At 41.6% G+C, this 17146-nt stretch overlaps 1 protein-coding gene across 13 annotated transcripts in view; it reads left to right on the plus strand.

Annotated features, from left to right (window-relative positions):
* The first annotated feature begins 2798 nt into the window (after window positions 1-2798).
* CAPRIN2 (caprin family member 2) overlaps window positions 2799-17146 on the plus strand; it is a 35669-nt gene continuing 21321 nt past the window's right edge. For 7 of the 13 annotated variants that reach the window (XM_086610419.1, XM_086610420.1, XM_086610421.1 and 4 more), the window contains exons 1-7: window positions 3606-3866; window positions 5838-5900; window positions 9594-9680; window positions 12224-12462; window positions 13840-13922; window positions 15880-16044; window positions 16553-16596. In XM_086610419.1, coding sequence (XP_086466545.1) covers window positions 3618-3866; window positions 5838-5900; window positions 9594-9680; window positions 12224-12462; window positions 13840-13922; window positions 15880-16044; window positions 16553-16596 — 930 coding nt within the window. In that variant the 5' untranslated portion in view covers window positions 3606-3617. Of the gene's footprint in view, window positions 2836-3596; window positions 3867-5837; window positions 5901-9593; window positions 9681-12223; window positions 12463-13839; window positions 13923-15879; window positions 16045-16552; window positions 16597-17146 lie in introns of those variants that run through there. The other 6 variants (XM_086610412.1, XM_086610413.1, XM_086610417.1 and 3 more) reach the window with 4 other exon arrangements.

The following is a 17146-nucleotide window of genomic DNA, read 5'->3' on the forward strand; positions in this document are numbered from 1 at the left end:
TGGGACTCAGAAAAAGCAGAGCAGTCTTAGTTGGAAGGGGTAAGCAGAATCAGTCAAGCACGAAAAAATGAACAGTGTGTTTTTCTTCAGCCATTAGAGTGCAATCCCCTTTTGATCCTGGAGTAAAAGGCACAGATCAACGGGTTGGGAATGCTGAGCATCTAGGACTCAGTGGCTATGATCAATGTGTGGCGAGACTATGATAACCTATGATCACCTACTTAAAGATGATCTCACATTGGATCTGCAAAACGGCATTAAACTCATTAATTTAAGCTACGCTTAATCCTAGCATTTCCTAACTTTGGTGTGCTTGACCTTGTCACATTAATAACACTCTTTAAACTACTCTAGAGACCTCACATACTGTAAATGTATATAGCATCGGTCTCAAAGTCATTCTGTATTTGTTTTAAAATGAAGTTCAAATATCCTTTGATTTTAAATATGGGTTTGGCTTGTATGAATCTTCGATTTTCCTCTTTTATACAATTTCCTAGTTGTAAAAGTGCACTATAAAGTAGTTTGGGAGCCGTAATTATGATTTATAGAATAGTCTCAGGTGTCTGCACATTAATTATGACTTATTAGTAATATATGCATTAATTGATCATTCATGTTATAATTATTTTGCAAGGATCTAGCTCATCAGTGCTAGCTTTGAACAAAACCACATGAAGAACAGTAATCTACTGGAAGGACTTTCAGTGTACGTTGCTGATCCTAGACGCTGGCTGTGCCTTATTCCTTAGCATTTCTTCTCGGTCATGAAAACTAGCCTCACGAAGCCACCTCATTCTAGGAGCTAGACCTTTAAGAAATATAACGTATTTTGAGACTTGTAATTAAACCAGAAGACTGCGGATGCTACAGGTGGTTCCATATGGCTGAACCTGATTCTGCAATACTCTCTGAATTCTCTTTATTGTTTGAATCACTTATTGTTTGCTTGGTTTTACTTTTAAATACAATCTTTCTTTTGTATGAGCTCTTTCTCTCCAGTTCTCTCATCCGTCCTGTGTACTACATAAGCACCTTTTGAGCTCTGTAAAACCTCTCTTCGCGGTCCTTCCTTACCGACTTGTTCTTGTCCCTTTCAAAATGTCTCTATTTTAGTAACTTTCACAACTTTCAGAATCACTTCAAACCTGCTACGTTATTTATTGGGTTTTGAGGTAAAGGCCACACAAAGAGAAATGCAGAAAACAATTCCAGCTTAGTCCTCTGGTCTTTGGAAGGTCCATTTTCTCTGGTCTTCCAACCTTTGACACCTCATGCGGTGCTGATGCCATTGCTAGAAGTTAACAAAAGTTTGTTTGTGATTATTTTATTGTGTATGATCAGTGGACTTAACCGCTTTTATTGGCTATCAAGCGTTCACATGACTGGGTTGCGCTTATAGAGGACATACACATCTTTTGTTACGTAAGGTGACCCACAGTCCTGTCAGTCTCCTCAAGGGGCTCCGTACTGGCCCAGAGGAGCCCTTCTGCTGGTTTAAACAGGCACAGACCAACATTTATTACAGTCCCACAGCCACCCAACCCACATGAGTGAATGGGTGCGACTGGGCCTGTGCCGTGAGCAGGCGGAGGCCAGGATCCCCCTGCACCCGGGCGACGGGACGCTTTCCTCAGGGCTGCCTGGGAGAAGAAGCCGGCCTGTCCCGTGCCGACTGTTCTGAGAAGCTGCTGTGATACGTGGGACTAGACAGCAGATCGTGGCTTCACCGGGGACCTCTGCGAACCGCTCACGGACAGCACAAGGCACGGGCGGTCTCACACCATGCACCCCTGGCCTGGGAATCTGGTGGCGGGGCTGTACTCTCCCAGGACGCTGTTTCCCACCTCCCACCCGGCCATCACTCAGCTCTCTCGCCCACGCAAGACTCCGGACGAGCACCAGGTCTTGCCCAGGAGCTCGACGCCTCAGCCCCGACAGCCAGAGACAGCCCGAGTCCAAGAGCAGCCCCCCGCCGGGGCGCCCTGACCTTCCCTCAGAGAGCGCCGCCCCTCCGCACACGCTGCCGGGTGACGGCTCTTCGTCCCGGTCCCCCTCCGCACACGGTGCCGAGTAACGGCTCCCCGCCCCGGTCCCGCTCCGCACACCGTGCCGGCTGACGGCTCTCCGCCCCGGTCCCGCGCCCCGCCCCTCCCCGCCCCGGTGCGGCTCCCCGCCGCGGTCCCGCTCCCCGCCCCTGCTCGCGTCACGGGCGGCGCGGAGCAGACAGGCAGGTGAGGCAGCGCCGGCGATTGGCGGGCGGGCGGTGACCGCCGCGGCAGGCCCCGCCCCGCCCGGCCGCGGCCGCTATATCAGGCGGGGGGCGGGTGGCGGGGCGGGCCTGAGCGTGTGCGGGCACCGAGGTGAGCGGGGAGGCGGGAGCGGGGCGGTGCGGGGCTGGCCGCGGCCCCCCGTAGCCCGGCCGCAGCGGCAGCGCGAGCAGGCGCAGGAGGAGGAGGTGAATCCTCGGGACGGCGACGCTGTCTTCTCCCTTCTCCTCCGCCTCAGGGAGCGGCGGCGAGGCGTGCGGGGCGAGGGGCCGCTGGCGGTCGTGCCCTCCCCGGGATGTGCTTCCTCGCCGTCCCTGGCAAGGGCGTGATGAAGGGCTGAAGCCGGGCTTCCCCCTCGGCGGGGCTCGGAGCCGGCGGGGGGGTGCGGAGGCACCTCCCTGCCCGCTGGCGGGGGCCGAGCGGGCGTCCCGGGGAAATGCAGGTTTTCTCCTGCCCGGTCCCTCACCGTGGGCGGCCGGTGCCCGCCGGGGTCATGTGCCGCAGGCCTTCCTGGCGGGCAGGGAGGCAGAAATGTGGTGTCATTGCTTTCCAGGAGCAGGTGTAAGTAGTTGAAGATGAGGGTGGTGGAGCATCTCTTACGGAAATTCTCTGTTCAAGGTTAAAGCCCAGCCCCTCCCATCACAGCTGGTGTCTTGCCATGGCACAGGCACATCTTTTTTGGATGGGTGTAGCCAGAGACTGATTTCTCATGGAGAATGATGCTGTTGTAACTGAGTGTGCTGCTTGCTTTATTAAGCAATTTTAAGCTTTTTTTCTTTGTCTTCACTTTTTCAATGGAAATCTTTTTAGTGTAAATTCTCGGTTGGATTGCTGCAGAGGTCATGGAGAGATAAAACTGGTTTAATGGGGGTGAGAAGAAGAGGGCTTATACCTTCAGACATGCCACTTCTAAATCTTCATTCAGGCTGCAGCCTGGATGTGAGGCTGGTGGCATGATTTGCAGTTGCTTGCTTGCAGTTTTTTCCCTTGTGGGTGATGTGTGCAGGAAACCCGCCTAGTTTTATATGGGCACTATATTGGGTTTCTGGAACCATCCCCTGTGCTGTCTGATTCTGCCTATGTAAAGGATTTCTGGTGTCTGGATGGGTGGGGAGACTTGAACAATACAAAGTTTGCCTTGCTTTGAAATTCCTGCTACAGATATTTTGAAAGGGGGAGGGAGGAGAGTGGGAGACTGTGATGAATTTTCACTGAGGCTCAATTTTGTGGCTTCATGTTCTGAACGTATGACAAGGAAAGATGTAACATTAAAAAAAAGCGAGGGGGTGGGGGGGAGTCGAGAGAAAGCTAAATAAAAGGAGTTTCTTTGCAGCTCCATCCATTTCAATGGTGCAGCTTTCCCAAGCCCCTTTCCGTCGCCCATCGTCACCTTCAGGCCGGTCAGAGGAGGGGGAGGATAAGAGCATGAAGGCGGCCAAGCAGCAGGTGAACCCGTCTGGGGAGAGCCAGCCTCCCTCCAGCCCCCTGCAGTCTGCGCTGAACTCGGCAGCCTCTCCTTCCCAGGCATATGAGACTTACATTGATAATGGGCTTATCTGCCTCAAACACAAGATCAGGAACATTGAGAAAAAGAAGGTAACTCGTTTTGCTTTGGTATGGCACGTATTTAAACTGATAATTGTAAAACTTCCAGCCTGTTTTGTAATAGCTGGAATAAGCTTTTTTCTGTATATAGAGAGTAATCATGGATTATTTTTTCAAGTAACCTGTGAAAGGACCTAAACGGCGATTTGCTACTGGTTTTTTGTTCATTTATAACCCATGTAGTAAAGAATGGTGTTCTTGACTCTTACCGTTCTGAAACGGGCTATTTGCGTTTGACATTGTATGAGCATAACATTATTGTTTCAGACTATCAGGGATGCAGCTAACTATAAACCTACTCTCAGTTGCTGGCTTCACAGTGCATGTCCAGCAGTTAGCAAAGCTAACTGAATGTTCATCAAAACTAGGGATGCTTCTCTAATAGACTGAAGCAGTTCAGAACTACCTTGGAACTGATTTGGAGGTGGTTTAGTCTTGCCGAAATCTTCACATTTCTTGTATCGATTACATGCATCTAATATTAGCATGTGTGTAAAATTGGAAATCAGAACAGTGTTTTCTTTGACTCATGGAGACATCAAATTATGTTAACTAGGTGTTGCTCTTCACTTTGCATAAATCTTTGACTTCTGTATTTTAAATACAGCAGAATGTTATTCGCTAGAAAGCTTTTATAAGGAAAGCCTCCAAAGCGTGCTCTCTTGCTTTGGACTGTGCTTTTCTGGGGTAGGGGACATGGAATAGTGTTAATAGGAACTGAGATGATGATGATACACCTAAAATATTGTAGCTATAGCTCAGGCTTTTGCATTCTAAGACTTTTTAGTGGATTGGCAGATGACTGAAGGCTATGTGCATGATTTTTAATTGGGAAAATGTTTTTTTCTGTAAGATAAAAGAACTAGTGGTGCTATTTCTTTCGACACTGGATCAGGATTACAAGTAAAGCGATTGTATGAACGTGTCATGCTCTTCTAAATATTTGAAAAGCTTTGTGTTATGTCTTAGGGTGAGGAGAGGGAGTAGATCAGCCTTCTGGCCATGTGGCCAGGGGACTTGATCCTCCCGCAGGAGATGCGGTATTACTGCTGTCTCATGTCATGCCTCATGCTGTAATTTTGAGTAATGTCAGATAAGCATGTTTTCTTTGTGTGATTAACCAATTTTGTGTTGTATTCTAATTCTGTCCAGGGAAGCTTATTGTTGTGAATTTCTCGTGTGTCTTTGATTTTCACGTGAAAGACAATACAGCCTCACCAGCAAATGAAAGTGTGACTTACTAGAATGAGTTGAAAGTAGTCCTAGGCTTCTGTAGGTACTGTGTCAGTAAAGCCCTGTGTGGGTAGAAATACAAATTAAATAGTAAACTTCATGACAATGAACTTCCCTTTCTTTTCCCTGTGTGTGTGAAGAAGCTTGTAATACCTAATAGTTTAGTTTTGTATCATTTACATCAGCTTTTAAAGACTGCTTCAATATATTAGAAATAAATCTTACTTCTTCCCTAAAGACATTAGTCCATTTTCTTAGGAAATAGTGCTATAAAAGCTTGATGACATAACTGAAGCCAGATTTTTGAAAGACATGCTCTGGAAAATTAAGTAGGATTATTCAAGGGTAAGATAACTCAATTCCAGCATTGACTTTGAAAAACTAGAAATGCCTAATTTAAAGTAAGGACATTGGATATGTTTGGAGCCCCCAAGATATCTGGGGTCAATACATTAGTATTTCTTGAATGAAACAGAGGTAGCAATGAAAGATGAAAGTTAGGAAAGGGAAGTAGGTAGTCCTGGAGTCCGAAGTTGCCAAATCAACAGCATGGCAAAGCTTTCTATGTTCCTTTTTCCTGAAAATAATAATAAGTAGTAAAATGCCTATTTTATTGCAGTATGTGGATGACTTAAAATACAGAAAGAATATGCAACTTTGCTCATACGCCCTACTCCACATTAGACAGAAAAAAATATAAAAATTTTACTTTGTTTTTTTTCCCTACAGCTCAAACTAGAAGACTACAAAGATCGCCTGAAGAAGGGAGAAGCCCTCAATCAAGACCAGTTGGTAAGTTTGCTTTATGCAGGAGTGGGTGGCCTCAAAGCCTTCAAACATGTCAGAAGAGAGGTTGCTGAAGGAGGTGGTGGTGTTTTTTTACGGAAGTAATGCCTGCAGGCTTGCAATGGTATTTTTCACAAAACCGAATGGGCAAATTATTGGTAATTAATCTGAATGGTGAGCCCACAAGCTTTGACTCCTACTTTAACCTTCATGTTGTATACTAAAGTAATAAAGGTTCTTGTTTATGTTTGCTCTGTAGACTTTCAGCTTCAGTGCTCCTGCACCTTTATTTCTTGATGAGGTGTCTATGCAGCTTATCTATATGGCATTGCAGTGTTAGAACCCAAACCTCAAAACTTCTGAGGTAGCTAATTAGTCCTCATGACTTCCTCATTAACAGGTGTTACTTGAAATTGCCTGTTGCCTGCACAGTGCTGTTGGTTACAAGTAGCTGTTAAAGTATAACTGACAAACAGTCCCTTTTGGTGGAAAGGAAGATGCTGGTCTAACTTGAGTGGGATCAAAAGGCTGTCCTAATACAAGAATCTACCTATGTGTTATGGACTTAGGAGTACTCTCCTGTCCTTGTAGGGCTGCCGTTAGTTGCCTGGGAGTCAGCAGCGCTTGGATGCTGGTAGAACAATATGTCTATGCTGTACTTAATGTTGCTAGACTTTGGAATGCCAGGGTGCAAGATCACTGCTTGACAAATGTCATCCACTTTGCAGAGCTAGCTTAAATTTGCTGGATGTTCAAACAGTAGTTCTAGCTTTTTTCTGTCTTGGACTAGAATGGATTCTGGAACTGAAATCAGATTTTTATAACATGAAAGCTGTTGCTGCTTAAGCATATCCAAGTAGCAACATCACATAATCCAAAGGTTTTACTGCTCTAGTCATCTAAAAGAGTTACATTTTAAAAATATACTTCACACACATGCTAAAGAACAATTGTGTGGTAAAGAGCACTGACAATTCAGTGGTAGTGCTGATCCTGCTAGTGAACCAGTTGGAAAAATACTTCATTGACTGTTAGCTTTATCACTGTGCAGCAGTGTAAGAACACAAATAGTATTTCCTTACTCTGAATCATTTGTAAATGAGAATTAGACATAAATGGGATAAGAGAAGAAGTGATAACTTGCTACTTAAAAGTAGAGTAGGCCTGTTGGAGCAAATGATCATTTAGCACTTAACTACAAAATCTGTACTCTCTTGCCATCTCAAGTGCAGAAGTAAATTAATTAAATCTGATGGTTTGAAGTAAACTTAATCTGGAATCAGGTGAGGAAGAGCCTTTTGCATTTAGATAATAGGTGTTAAATACAACTGTTTTCTTTTGTCATGAGCATTGAGACTATTGAACAGCATTCTGTGTAAGTTTAGTCTTGAACATGACTTAAAGCTACTTCTAAACTTTGCTATTCATCTTTAGTTTACACACTGGACTGTGAAAATCTATTAGGTGAGAGTTAAATTAAGATGTGGGGAACTAAAAAGGCGAAGGATTCTGTAGATGTCTGTCTTGAAAATGCATCCAGCAGCACTAACTTTGGAAGATGGCAATTAACTTGGTTACTGGCTTTCAGTATTCCCACCTGAGCCTAACTTTCTAAGTATTAGAATTTTAATCCCAGTTTCTAGAATATCTCAGGCTTCTAAAATGGAGAATTAGATTCAATCTTGCTAGTGCACTGACCAGTGGTAGTCAAACTGTTCAGATGGCTATTGTAGAAACATGTATCAACTCAGTATTTAACTAATAATCTAGTCAAGACCCTCATTTCAGTGGTTAAGATAAAGAAATAATGCTCTTGTGCCTTTCAGATGCAAATCCTCAATGTATATATACACAAATACTGGGACCTGGTGATTGAAGCTAGAGCAGAGCTTAAAAGTTTGGATGCTTGCCTAAAGAAACCTAACTGCCTGTGATACAGTGGAGCTCTAATGTAACTTGATGCCATCTCTATTTTGCGTTGTTTCTCACACAGAAGTGGTGCGCATCTGGTGATGAACTTGTTTTGCAAGCAGTTTGTATTAATTACTTACACTGCATGGCTGCCAGAGCTACCGTGTGTGCTAGCCTTACTTCAGGAACCATTTGTTTCAAAAATGAGGAGCTTCCAGCAAGTGAAGTGCTTTCACTGGCAATATTGTGCTGTTCTGCAAGCCGAGCAGCCTCTCCTCAGTGCTGTTCCTCCCACATGCTGTTAATGAATGTTAATAACAGGTGTGGTGAGAGAAAGCTATTGCTTTCCTGCAGGCTGAGTTATAGCTTGTCATCAGAGCCGTGGTAACTGTTCTTGATGTTCTCAGGCAGGGAGTTTTTCTCTGGGATTTGCATGGTTAAAAGCACAATTACCACAACCTGTCTAGTTGTTGGTGTTAAATTGTGAGTCTTCCTCAAGTGTGGAAAGTGTGGGCATTAGGGTCTTAAAAGTCATTCTCCCAAGTGCTATGTGAGCTTCCTAACTAGTTCCAAAAAGTTACTTGATAAATTGTGTCCTTGTAAAGGACAAGCCAAACTACCAGATGAGCGCTTTACAGTAGCTCATGGGCTTTGTTGCGTGGAGTAGCATTTAGGCCCAGTAATGTCTAGTATACCACAAATAAGTGAATACAAGTAACTGAAGACTTGAAGTGATTGAACAAATGAATGCGTAACTTGTTTTCCAGTGGCTTAGGAACATATATGGAATTTGCACATGTCCCAGATCTTACTGGCACAGTAGATTAAGCTTTTTGTCGTTGCATTGATGAAACACTTATCACCACTAACACTACTTTGAAAGAGCTTTATATTAGACTGAGTCCATTCTGGAAAAAGTTCTGGTATGTTGTCATGAGTATTAACTGAACTGAGCATAAAGTACATGTGAACAACTGAAGTTGAACTTGTTGCTTCCCAGGTGTGCCTTATGGTATGAGGATATGGGCAGTGTGTCTTAACTACAGTGTTAGCTATCTTCAGAGCTGTCAAGGGAACTTAGAAAAATGAACTGACTCCTCAGTGGGGGAAAACTCAAAAATAGGGTCTATCAAAATGCAATTAATAATCTGCTTTAAGTAGTCTTTTTGAAGACTGGCTAGTAAAATATCAGTTAAAGCCATTAACAAAGACAGAAGCACTGCTTTATTTGTGGAAACTAAATTTGAAAGACTTTTTTCTGAAAGTATACCTCACCTTCTATATTGTTTTCTTTTTAAAATTTGTACAAATTATCTGTAAAGGCATTCAGTGAAGTATCAGGGTAAAAGATCTGTGCTGAACTTCTGAGTCTCCTGCATTCCTTCTAGGCTTTCATATCAATATCTGATTTTAAGTAGTTGTTTATCTCTGATTGCTGAGATCTGTGGGAACAAAAGGGAAAAACGAAATAACTGGTATCCAGGCTTTCCTATTTCAACATTAGTATATCAAGTATTGCACAAGATGCTCCTGGAAAGTCTAATACAGACAAACTTGTAGGTGGTAGTGTGAGCTGGGTTTGTACTGCATCTCAGACAGTCATGGGTGAATGATATTCACAACTAAATTTGAAGTACCAGTTACAGACATAGTGTCTTTTAAAAAGTTACAATTTCAGAAATTACATGTTAAATTACTAGTTCTCAATGAGAATTTAAGTACAAGGGCTTTGAGATGCACCTCATAGTTTTAAGCATGAAAAATACGTTTTTATCTATTCCTTTGTAGGAAGCAGTAGAGAAATATGATGAAGTAGTACACAACTTGGAATTTGCCAAGGAGCTTCAGAAGACTTTTTCAGGACTTAGCCAAGATGTAAGTATAAAGCGTTCTTCCCTATATTGTCAGGAGGTAACTGCAAAGATTGCACTACTTTTCTAATGGCTGCACTTATATGCCAATATGCAGAGTACTAGGAGTTTTCTGTCTTGGAACTTAGGGAAACAGTGTGTCTGAAGTAGTGAGTAGAGCAGAGTAAGTGTTGACAATTTTGTGTACCGCTGACCTCCACGATATAGTTATTCACAGTGTACCCCTGCAAGAACTTGTGCTTAAGTAAAGTAAGTCATTTGAAATCAGCTGTGTTTGAGATGACTCCAGTTTATGTAGGTTTGAAACTGTTAACCATCTTGCTGGTAGCTTGTGCCTGAAGGGGGCTCATCTCCTGCATAGGTAGAGCCAGACTCTGCTGGAAAGGACATGCAGGTCCTTGTGAGTAGCAGGCAAAATAAGTGCACCTCTGGAGCAGTGAAGGTTAGACTTAGACTGAAGACTAGTAGATTAAGGAGAACTGATTATTTGATACTTGTTAACCAGTTGAGTCTAGTTCTGGTCACTCGGTACACGAAGGCTATAGATAAACTTCAGTGAGGCCAGCGTGGGCCTCCAAATGGCTGCAGGCTGGAGCATGAGCCTTATGAGGAGGGTCTGGAAGAACTGGGCTTGTTGGGCCTGGTGAAGTGAAGGCTTGGCGGGAGATGTAATCTTAGCCTTCAAATACTGAAGAGATTACTGAAAGGATGGAGCCAGGCTTTTTGCTGAGAGGTGTGGTAGGAGAAGGAATGATGATAAATTGAAATAATAGATTCCAACTAGATAGGAGGAAAAGACTCACTCTGAGGATAATTAAGTACTAGAGGAGGCTGCCTAGAGAAGTAATAAAATCTGTCCTTGGATCTTTTCAAGACCTGACTGCACAAAGCTCTAAGTAATTTGGTCTTGATTCAGTGTAGCCTTTCTTCTGGAGACTGGGCTAGATGACATCCCAAGATCCATTCCAAACTGCATGTTTTCATGCTTCCAGTGAGGGAGAGTTCTAGGGTTAAATCACTTTTGGTTTAGGTGAGAAGTAAATCTCTCAGTAAAATTTTACTGAAGCTTGTGGAGTTTGCCACTACTTCTGCTGTAGTTGTCTCCAGTTATGGCAAGTCAAAGATTTGGTGCTTTATTTAGGTCTGTCTTCAAGGTTTAAACACTACATACATTATTTTTATGTAAACAAGTGTTTTATCTTTGAAGAAACTGGTCTCTTGGCTCAAGCAAACGCTATCCTTATGAAAAGATCTGATCCAAGGTAATGCTGAGGATGCTGAACATGATTAGTCACTGCTCTGGCATTATTCCTCTGCTGCTTACAGAATGCTGAGGGACTGGTAAAATGGCTTGTCTCAGTGTTGGCTGAGACCCAAACAGTTTTGGTAGAGAGGATTTTCTTGTGTATGTAGTAATTCCCAGGTAGTGCAGTAAATCTCTCAAAGCACTACGTGAGCAGAGATTTAAGAGCCTTTTCAGCAGCGTGGCTGCTTTGAGTTCCCTCAGTCATTGTACGCTGAACACAGAAACTACTGTGCTGAATGTCAAAACTTGGGTTGCTTCGTATTGCTTTCCTCTGTGGAGCTGTCCATAAAACATAAGAAATGGATTGTGACCCAGTGTATCTTTCTGTAGGTGTTTTTAGTAAACCAGCATTCAATTCTACCAGTTCATGTTTGTTCTTGAACTTACGCTATATTTAAAGGCTAACCTACTTTGTTTTTTTTTCTTGGCTCTACTTCTATCAGTGTGGGTTCTACAGCCAATACCCATTACTGGAACACTAGGGGCCATTCTGGCAACAACATGCTTATATCCTTTACAGTGCATTCTAGAAAACTAAATTTTCGTACATCTTGCAAAGAAACTTAAGATACCCCATATTTAGGCATTTTAAATTCTGCAGTTACTTGGATAGTTTCTGCTGTGTAATTCTCTTAGTACATGATGAGAAATTTCCCCTCAAATGCATGAGGGCTGTGTATATTCTGTGACTTGTGTTGGTGCTTATTTAATGAGTGCTTCAGTCTTTGGCCAACAGGAATAAGAGTAACTATAGAATTTTGCTGTATCATTTAAATTTCAATATTCAACAATGAATAGGCAATTGTCTCACTAGGAGACATTTGAGATACCTTCTGTATCACTAACTTCATGTGATTAGTGTTAAAGGTCAACTAGGCTTGGATTTGTGAATTGGTATCAATTCCTTATATTCAGTTGTGAATGTTGTTATGATAAAGTAACTAGTAGGCATAACTGGGATCTAAATATCAGAAGGGCATAACACAAGTGAACCTACCAGTATCCAGTTTGACTAAAAGCTAGATGTGTAGAGAATTAGTACATAAACAGGGAGCTCTTCCAGAGGAGGAGCTTGAAAGATCTTGGGTATCTGAAGAGAGAATTAGAAGCTTCTGTTATCTAACAAAAATTAAGTTATTTTGATCAGTGTGGATGATCAATACTAGAACTCAATGTGTTTTGTCCTAGAATCCTGTTACTAGACCATTGTGTTTAATTGTTGAATTCATGTATTGAAATAGCTGCTGAAAGCACAGAGGAAGGCGCAGCGAAGAGAGAGTCTATTGAAGCTTGAAGCAGAAAAGAAAAAGTTGCGTACAATACTCCAAGTCCAGTATGTGCTGCAGAACTTCACTCAAGAGCATGTTCAGAAAGATTTCAAAGGTGGTGTGAATGGTGCAATATACTTGCCTTCTAAAGAACTAGACTACCTCATAAGATTTGCAAAACTGACATGTCCAGAAAGAAATGAGAACTTGAGGTAAGTTCAAGATTTTTCCCTAGCTGTTATGCGTCATTCCCTACAGTAAATGTCCTCTGTTTGACACTGCCATGTCTTGAAATATTAAGTTTTGGGACACTAATTAGAATTCTATGCAGTACTCTTGCTATAGTCTGAGACTAGGAATCTGGCAGATTTACCTCACTCTGAGCATCAAAGGAAAGCTACAGTAATTACAGCCTCAGTTGTGCAAGTTACAAGCCCTGTGATCTTGTGTCTCCCTGTGGAGTTGAGGGGAGATAGTCCAATACCATCACAATCAGGGAGGCTGGTGGCATGTTGCTTCCCTGAGGTGTTCCTGTTCATGAAATGAAAATAGTGTGGTAAGCACAGGAGAACTGTTCTATATTCCAGTCACATGATGATCCACATGTGCTTCTTTATTCCGAAGGAACGTAAGGTGGTAGTCCTGAGACTCTCTTGCTATTAGCTTCAAAGTAGCTTTTAAAAATTTGACTAGAGGTTTTGATACCTCTGCACTAAATGTCACACATGTTAAGATAACAGGTTGTCAAGAGATGTCATGTATGTCAGTACTAACTTGGCATCATGCTTGCGCTATGATGACTTATGTTTAGCATGACAGCCTGTCTGTTTCAAGGTAGTGTAGTAAGAATTTTATTTAAATATGGAAAAAGTAGTGATTAGGTGGTAAGTTGAAACACTGTGTGGATGATAGTAATCATTTCCACATTCAAACATGACTGAAGTTCCTAAAACTCCTAATCACTTGTCATATGCTAAACTTGCCTAATCTTTGCTCTTATGTTAACTTTTAAAGAACAGCTGCTTATAGAAAGCCATGCAATAGGAGTCTCTCATCCAGTGAAATAACTTTATTTCTATCTTAATTCTAATTGTATTACACTTACATACAAGAAGCATAATCCTTTGGGATACTAAATTTCATAGTGGTGGACTTAAAAATCCATTATCTGGAGGGGGTGGGGTAGATCATTGGCCTGTATCGAAGTTTTTCCATAACTAGCAGAGTGACAGTAGCTGTTCATGGTTACCCATGTACATGCAATAAACAAGGTGATCAGCTGATTGAACAGCAATCATTTCCCTATCTGAGAATCCTGACTTGGAATGGAGTCTGGTCATATGGTCTCGTGGGATGGTGCTAGACTATCTAATCTGTCTTAATTACTGACAATAGAATTTGTGTTTGCTGGATTAAGTCATGCACAGATGAATCCCTTTCAGTAGTGGATAACGGGTTTAGGATTGACTCTATGTATTCAGCCTTGATTTGGAAGGCTAAACATTAATCAGTGTCTTAAATGAGAGGTATTGGGATACTATGAGACTTGATCTTGATGATGATTCTACCTGGTAAAACATTTGTTTTAGTGTTGAAGACCAGATGGAACAATCATCTCTCTACTTCTGGGACCTGCTAGAAGGAAGTGAGAAACCTGTGGTTGGAACAACATGTGAGTGTCTAATCTGAAGAAGTAACTTAAAGATCTGAAACTTGTTTGCTATTTAAACATTTTAAGGCAAATGAATATACATGAAAGTGCTTACATTTAGTAGTGTTCCAAGTGCTCTGTGTAACTCAGTTATCCAAGGATGAACTGCTGTTTGTTCAAAGTCCTGGTTTTGAGTACAGATAAGTTACAATAGAGTCAGTCTTTCCCTGGAAAAAAAGCATGTTGTGCTACCAATGTACTAGCACCTTTTTGAGAAATAATGATGGCAGTAATTCAAAAGCTTATGGATTAATACCTTACAGAACTAGCAGTGGGAAGCTTTTTGGATAGCTATGTGCAAATCTGTTAAGATGGGAATGCTGTTCCTAGCCATGAAATGCTTAGTTGAGTATACTGGTGTGTATTACAAAGCTTTAGTGGCCCCAGGCTGAAGGTCCCACAGCATTGGAGGCTCACTCTTCTAGTAGGAATTCCAGGCTCATACCCAGTGTTGAACTACTGTGCAGGATACCACACTGAGGAAGGATAGTCAGTAATGGAACTTGCTGTGGTCTCTTAGTCATGCACAGTATGGTCTTACTTGGACCTGTTGCAAGTGTCCTCATTTTTCAAGCACACAAAAGTCTGTATAACTCTACATGTTTTCTTCCATCTGTGGCTTAGTTTCAAAAACCCTGGTTGTAACCAAACATGTACTTTCTGTGTTCCTATTTGGAATTTCCTTGTGAGGAAACTGCCCTTACTTGAGTTGTGTCTTTCCTATTGCAAACAGACCTTGCTTGTTCTGTTTACTGCAGTCTTGTAATGTCTGTGTGGCAGTAATCTCTCATTTGTCATTGACAATGTTGTTGAAACTGTTAAAGGAGAGCACTAATGTACTCCAACATCCACATACAGATAGTTGAACTGACAACTAAGTGTTAACTCTTTTCATACTGCTCTGGACAAAGCGCAAGCTGGCCTTGTGTTGCTACAGACTGGTAACTTTAGTCTTGTATCTGTTGGCATGAATTGATAGTTGCCTAGTGGTCTTAGACTCCAAACTTTTGTAGCTTTTTGGTTACCATCTAAACTTTTGTGACTGTTTTGTCACTATCTCTATCCTTTAGTGTCAGTCTTGCATCCTTTTGCGTGCAACCTAAACTTCAGATAAAGCCGTTATGACATCTCGCTAGCATTCATTGTCTTACAAGACAATTTTTTTAATATCCTTATTAAATTCTAGTTACTGTTGTTCATGCAGTTGTCACTGGTAGGAGTGATATTCCACTGAATGTTCTTCCTGTTGTCAAGGCTGCCCTGTCTAGCTCGTCTGAAACTATTTTTAGTATTGCTGCAACTTCTGAGGTCTTACTCTCTACTCTAAGCTGCTGTCTTTTTTGCATAAAAAATGAAACTGGACAGTGCTTAGAGTCAACAGTTAAGTTTTTCAACTGTGTCAACTTTGACTTTTTTCCAAAGCTTCAGAGGGTTAAGTTCAATCTGGAACAGTCTCTTGCTTTCTTGCCCCCCTGCTTGTTTTTGCAGTTAACTTTTCCTTCTGAGATTTACCATCCTGCCACTGGGAAGAGGGTCTTGTAGGGCAGTTCCATAGTGACTTTGTTTAGCTTTACCTGTGCTACAGTCTGCACAACATGCTTGTAGTATCAATGCTGACTAGTTTATAGGTGGTAAACAAATCTCTAAGCATGTGAGAGACCAGTGGCTCAGTGTTCACCTTGTGTTTATTTAAACACAAGCTGCAGTCTTTCCTCTGGATTGCAAAGATGTTTTCAGCTGTAATATATAAAGCAGTTTAACAAATCCTTTCCTTTACTAAAATGTTTTATTGTTATAACTCAGTAAGATATGTTAACTTGGTATATAAAGGGAAGAAGTAAGGAGTCTTGATCTGTCATCTGAATTCTCCTTAATTTCAAGTTTTCATGTCTTAATTTCATGGATTTTTACTCTTCAGATAAACACATGAAGGATCTGTTATCCAAACTTCTAGACTCTGGCTACTTTGAAAGTATTCCAACTCCTCGCACGACTCTACCAATAAAAGAATTGGAAGAAGAAGTAAATAGAAAATCTGAGAGAACCAGACAGATGTCAAAAGGAGACTCTGTCAAAGAACCAGGTGGAATATTAGAGTTCAATTTCTGCATCATAATATTGTGATAAGCTTGAATTAAGCATTGACTTTGCATAGCTTGATGCTAAATCTGATCCTGTGCTGTAGCTTACTTGCAATGTAGTAACTAAAATGGAACCTAAAAGGCTTGTAGCTTTTTTGGGTAATATTGTAGGGGAAAAAAAAAAATTTCCTAGTAATAAGATGCTTTTGCCTTCTGAGCAAGCCTCCATGTTGAAGGTGAGGAATGTCTGGTATAAGGAATGCTACATATTACAGTAACCAAATATGCATGGTACAAAGTGTTTCTTGCTTAACTCTAAACTTCTGCAAGTGTAAAACCAAATTAAAAAATAAAAGCTTGTCTAAATTGCATGTTGAATGACAAGCTGAGCTTTCAAAATATCTGGTTTAGCAATTGGTACTACTATTTAAATAGGATTAAAGATTTTCTACTGTTTGGTCTGCCTTTCTGTATTTGATCAGTTCAAACAAATTAACATCCTTTCTCTAGAATCCATTATGGAGCTTATGAAGTCTGAAATACAGCCACAGGAGGTAAGATACTATACTACTAATTGTTTTCCTTTAGTAATGTGATTTGTCAAACTTCTGCAGCCCTTTTTTAAATGTAGAAATGGAGTCTGAATGGTAACTAAGATGTTGCTTTATGGAGGAAGCATTAAAGATTGCTTGTGTTTCTATTTCTATTCCCAAATTTATGGCTTCTTGGGGATATTTGGGGATAAATAGGGCGGGATTACATGAAGCAGTATGGTACTTTAATGCTCTAGCACTTTCCTGAACAAAACAAAGCATCAGCCATCAGAGTGGAAACATAATGATTTCTTTGTGTACTACAGGGTAGAGAAAATACACATCTACTAAAGCTGTCTCTACAGGCTAAGCGTATTGCAGTAGACTTGATATTGGTGGAATTGAGTGATGTAGGTTTTCTGTTTTGTCAGAAAAGTAGGGATCCTGAGACAGACTTGTGTGCACAAGGATGTGTAGACCTGTTTCAACAGCCCTTCAGACTCCTGAGTTAGGTACTCAAGCTTCAACTGGCAATAGCATAAAAGCTTGGTTCAAAAAGTGGGGAGGGATG

Source organism: Tauraco erythrolophus, chromosome 4, assembly GCF_009769465.1.
Source record: "Tauraco erythrolophus isolate bTauEry1 chromosome 4, bTauEry1.pri, whole genome shotgun sequence".
NCBI lineage: Eukaryota > Metazoa > Chordata > Aves > Musophagiformes > Musophagidae > Tauraco > Tauraco erythrolophus.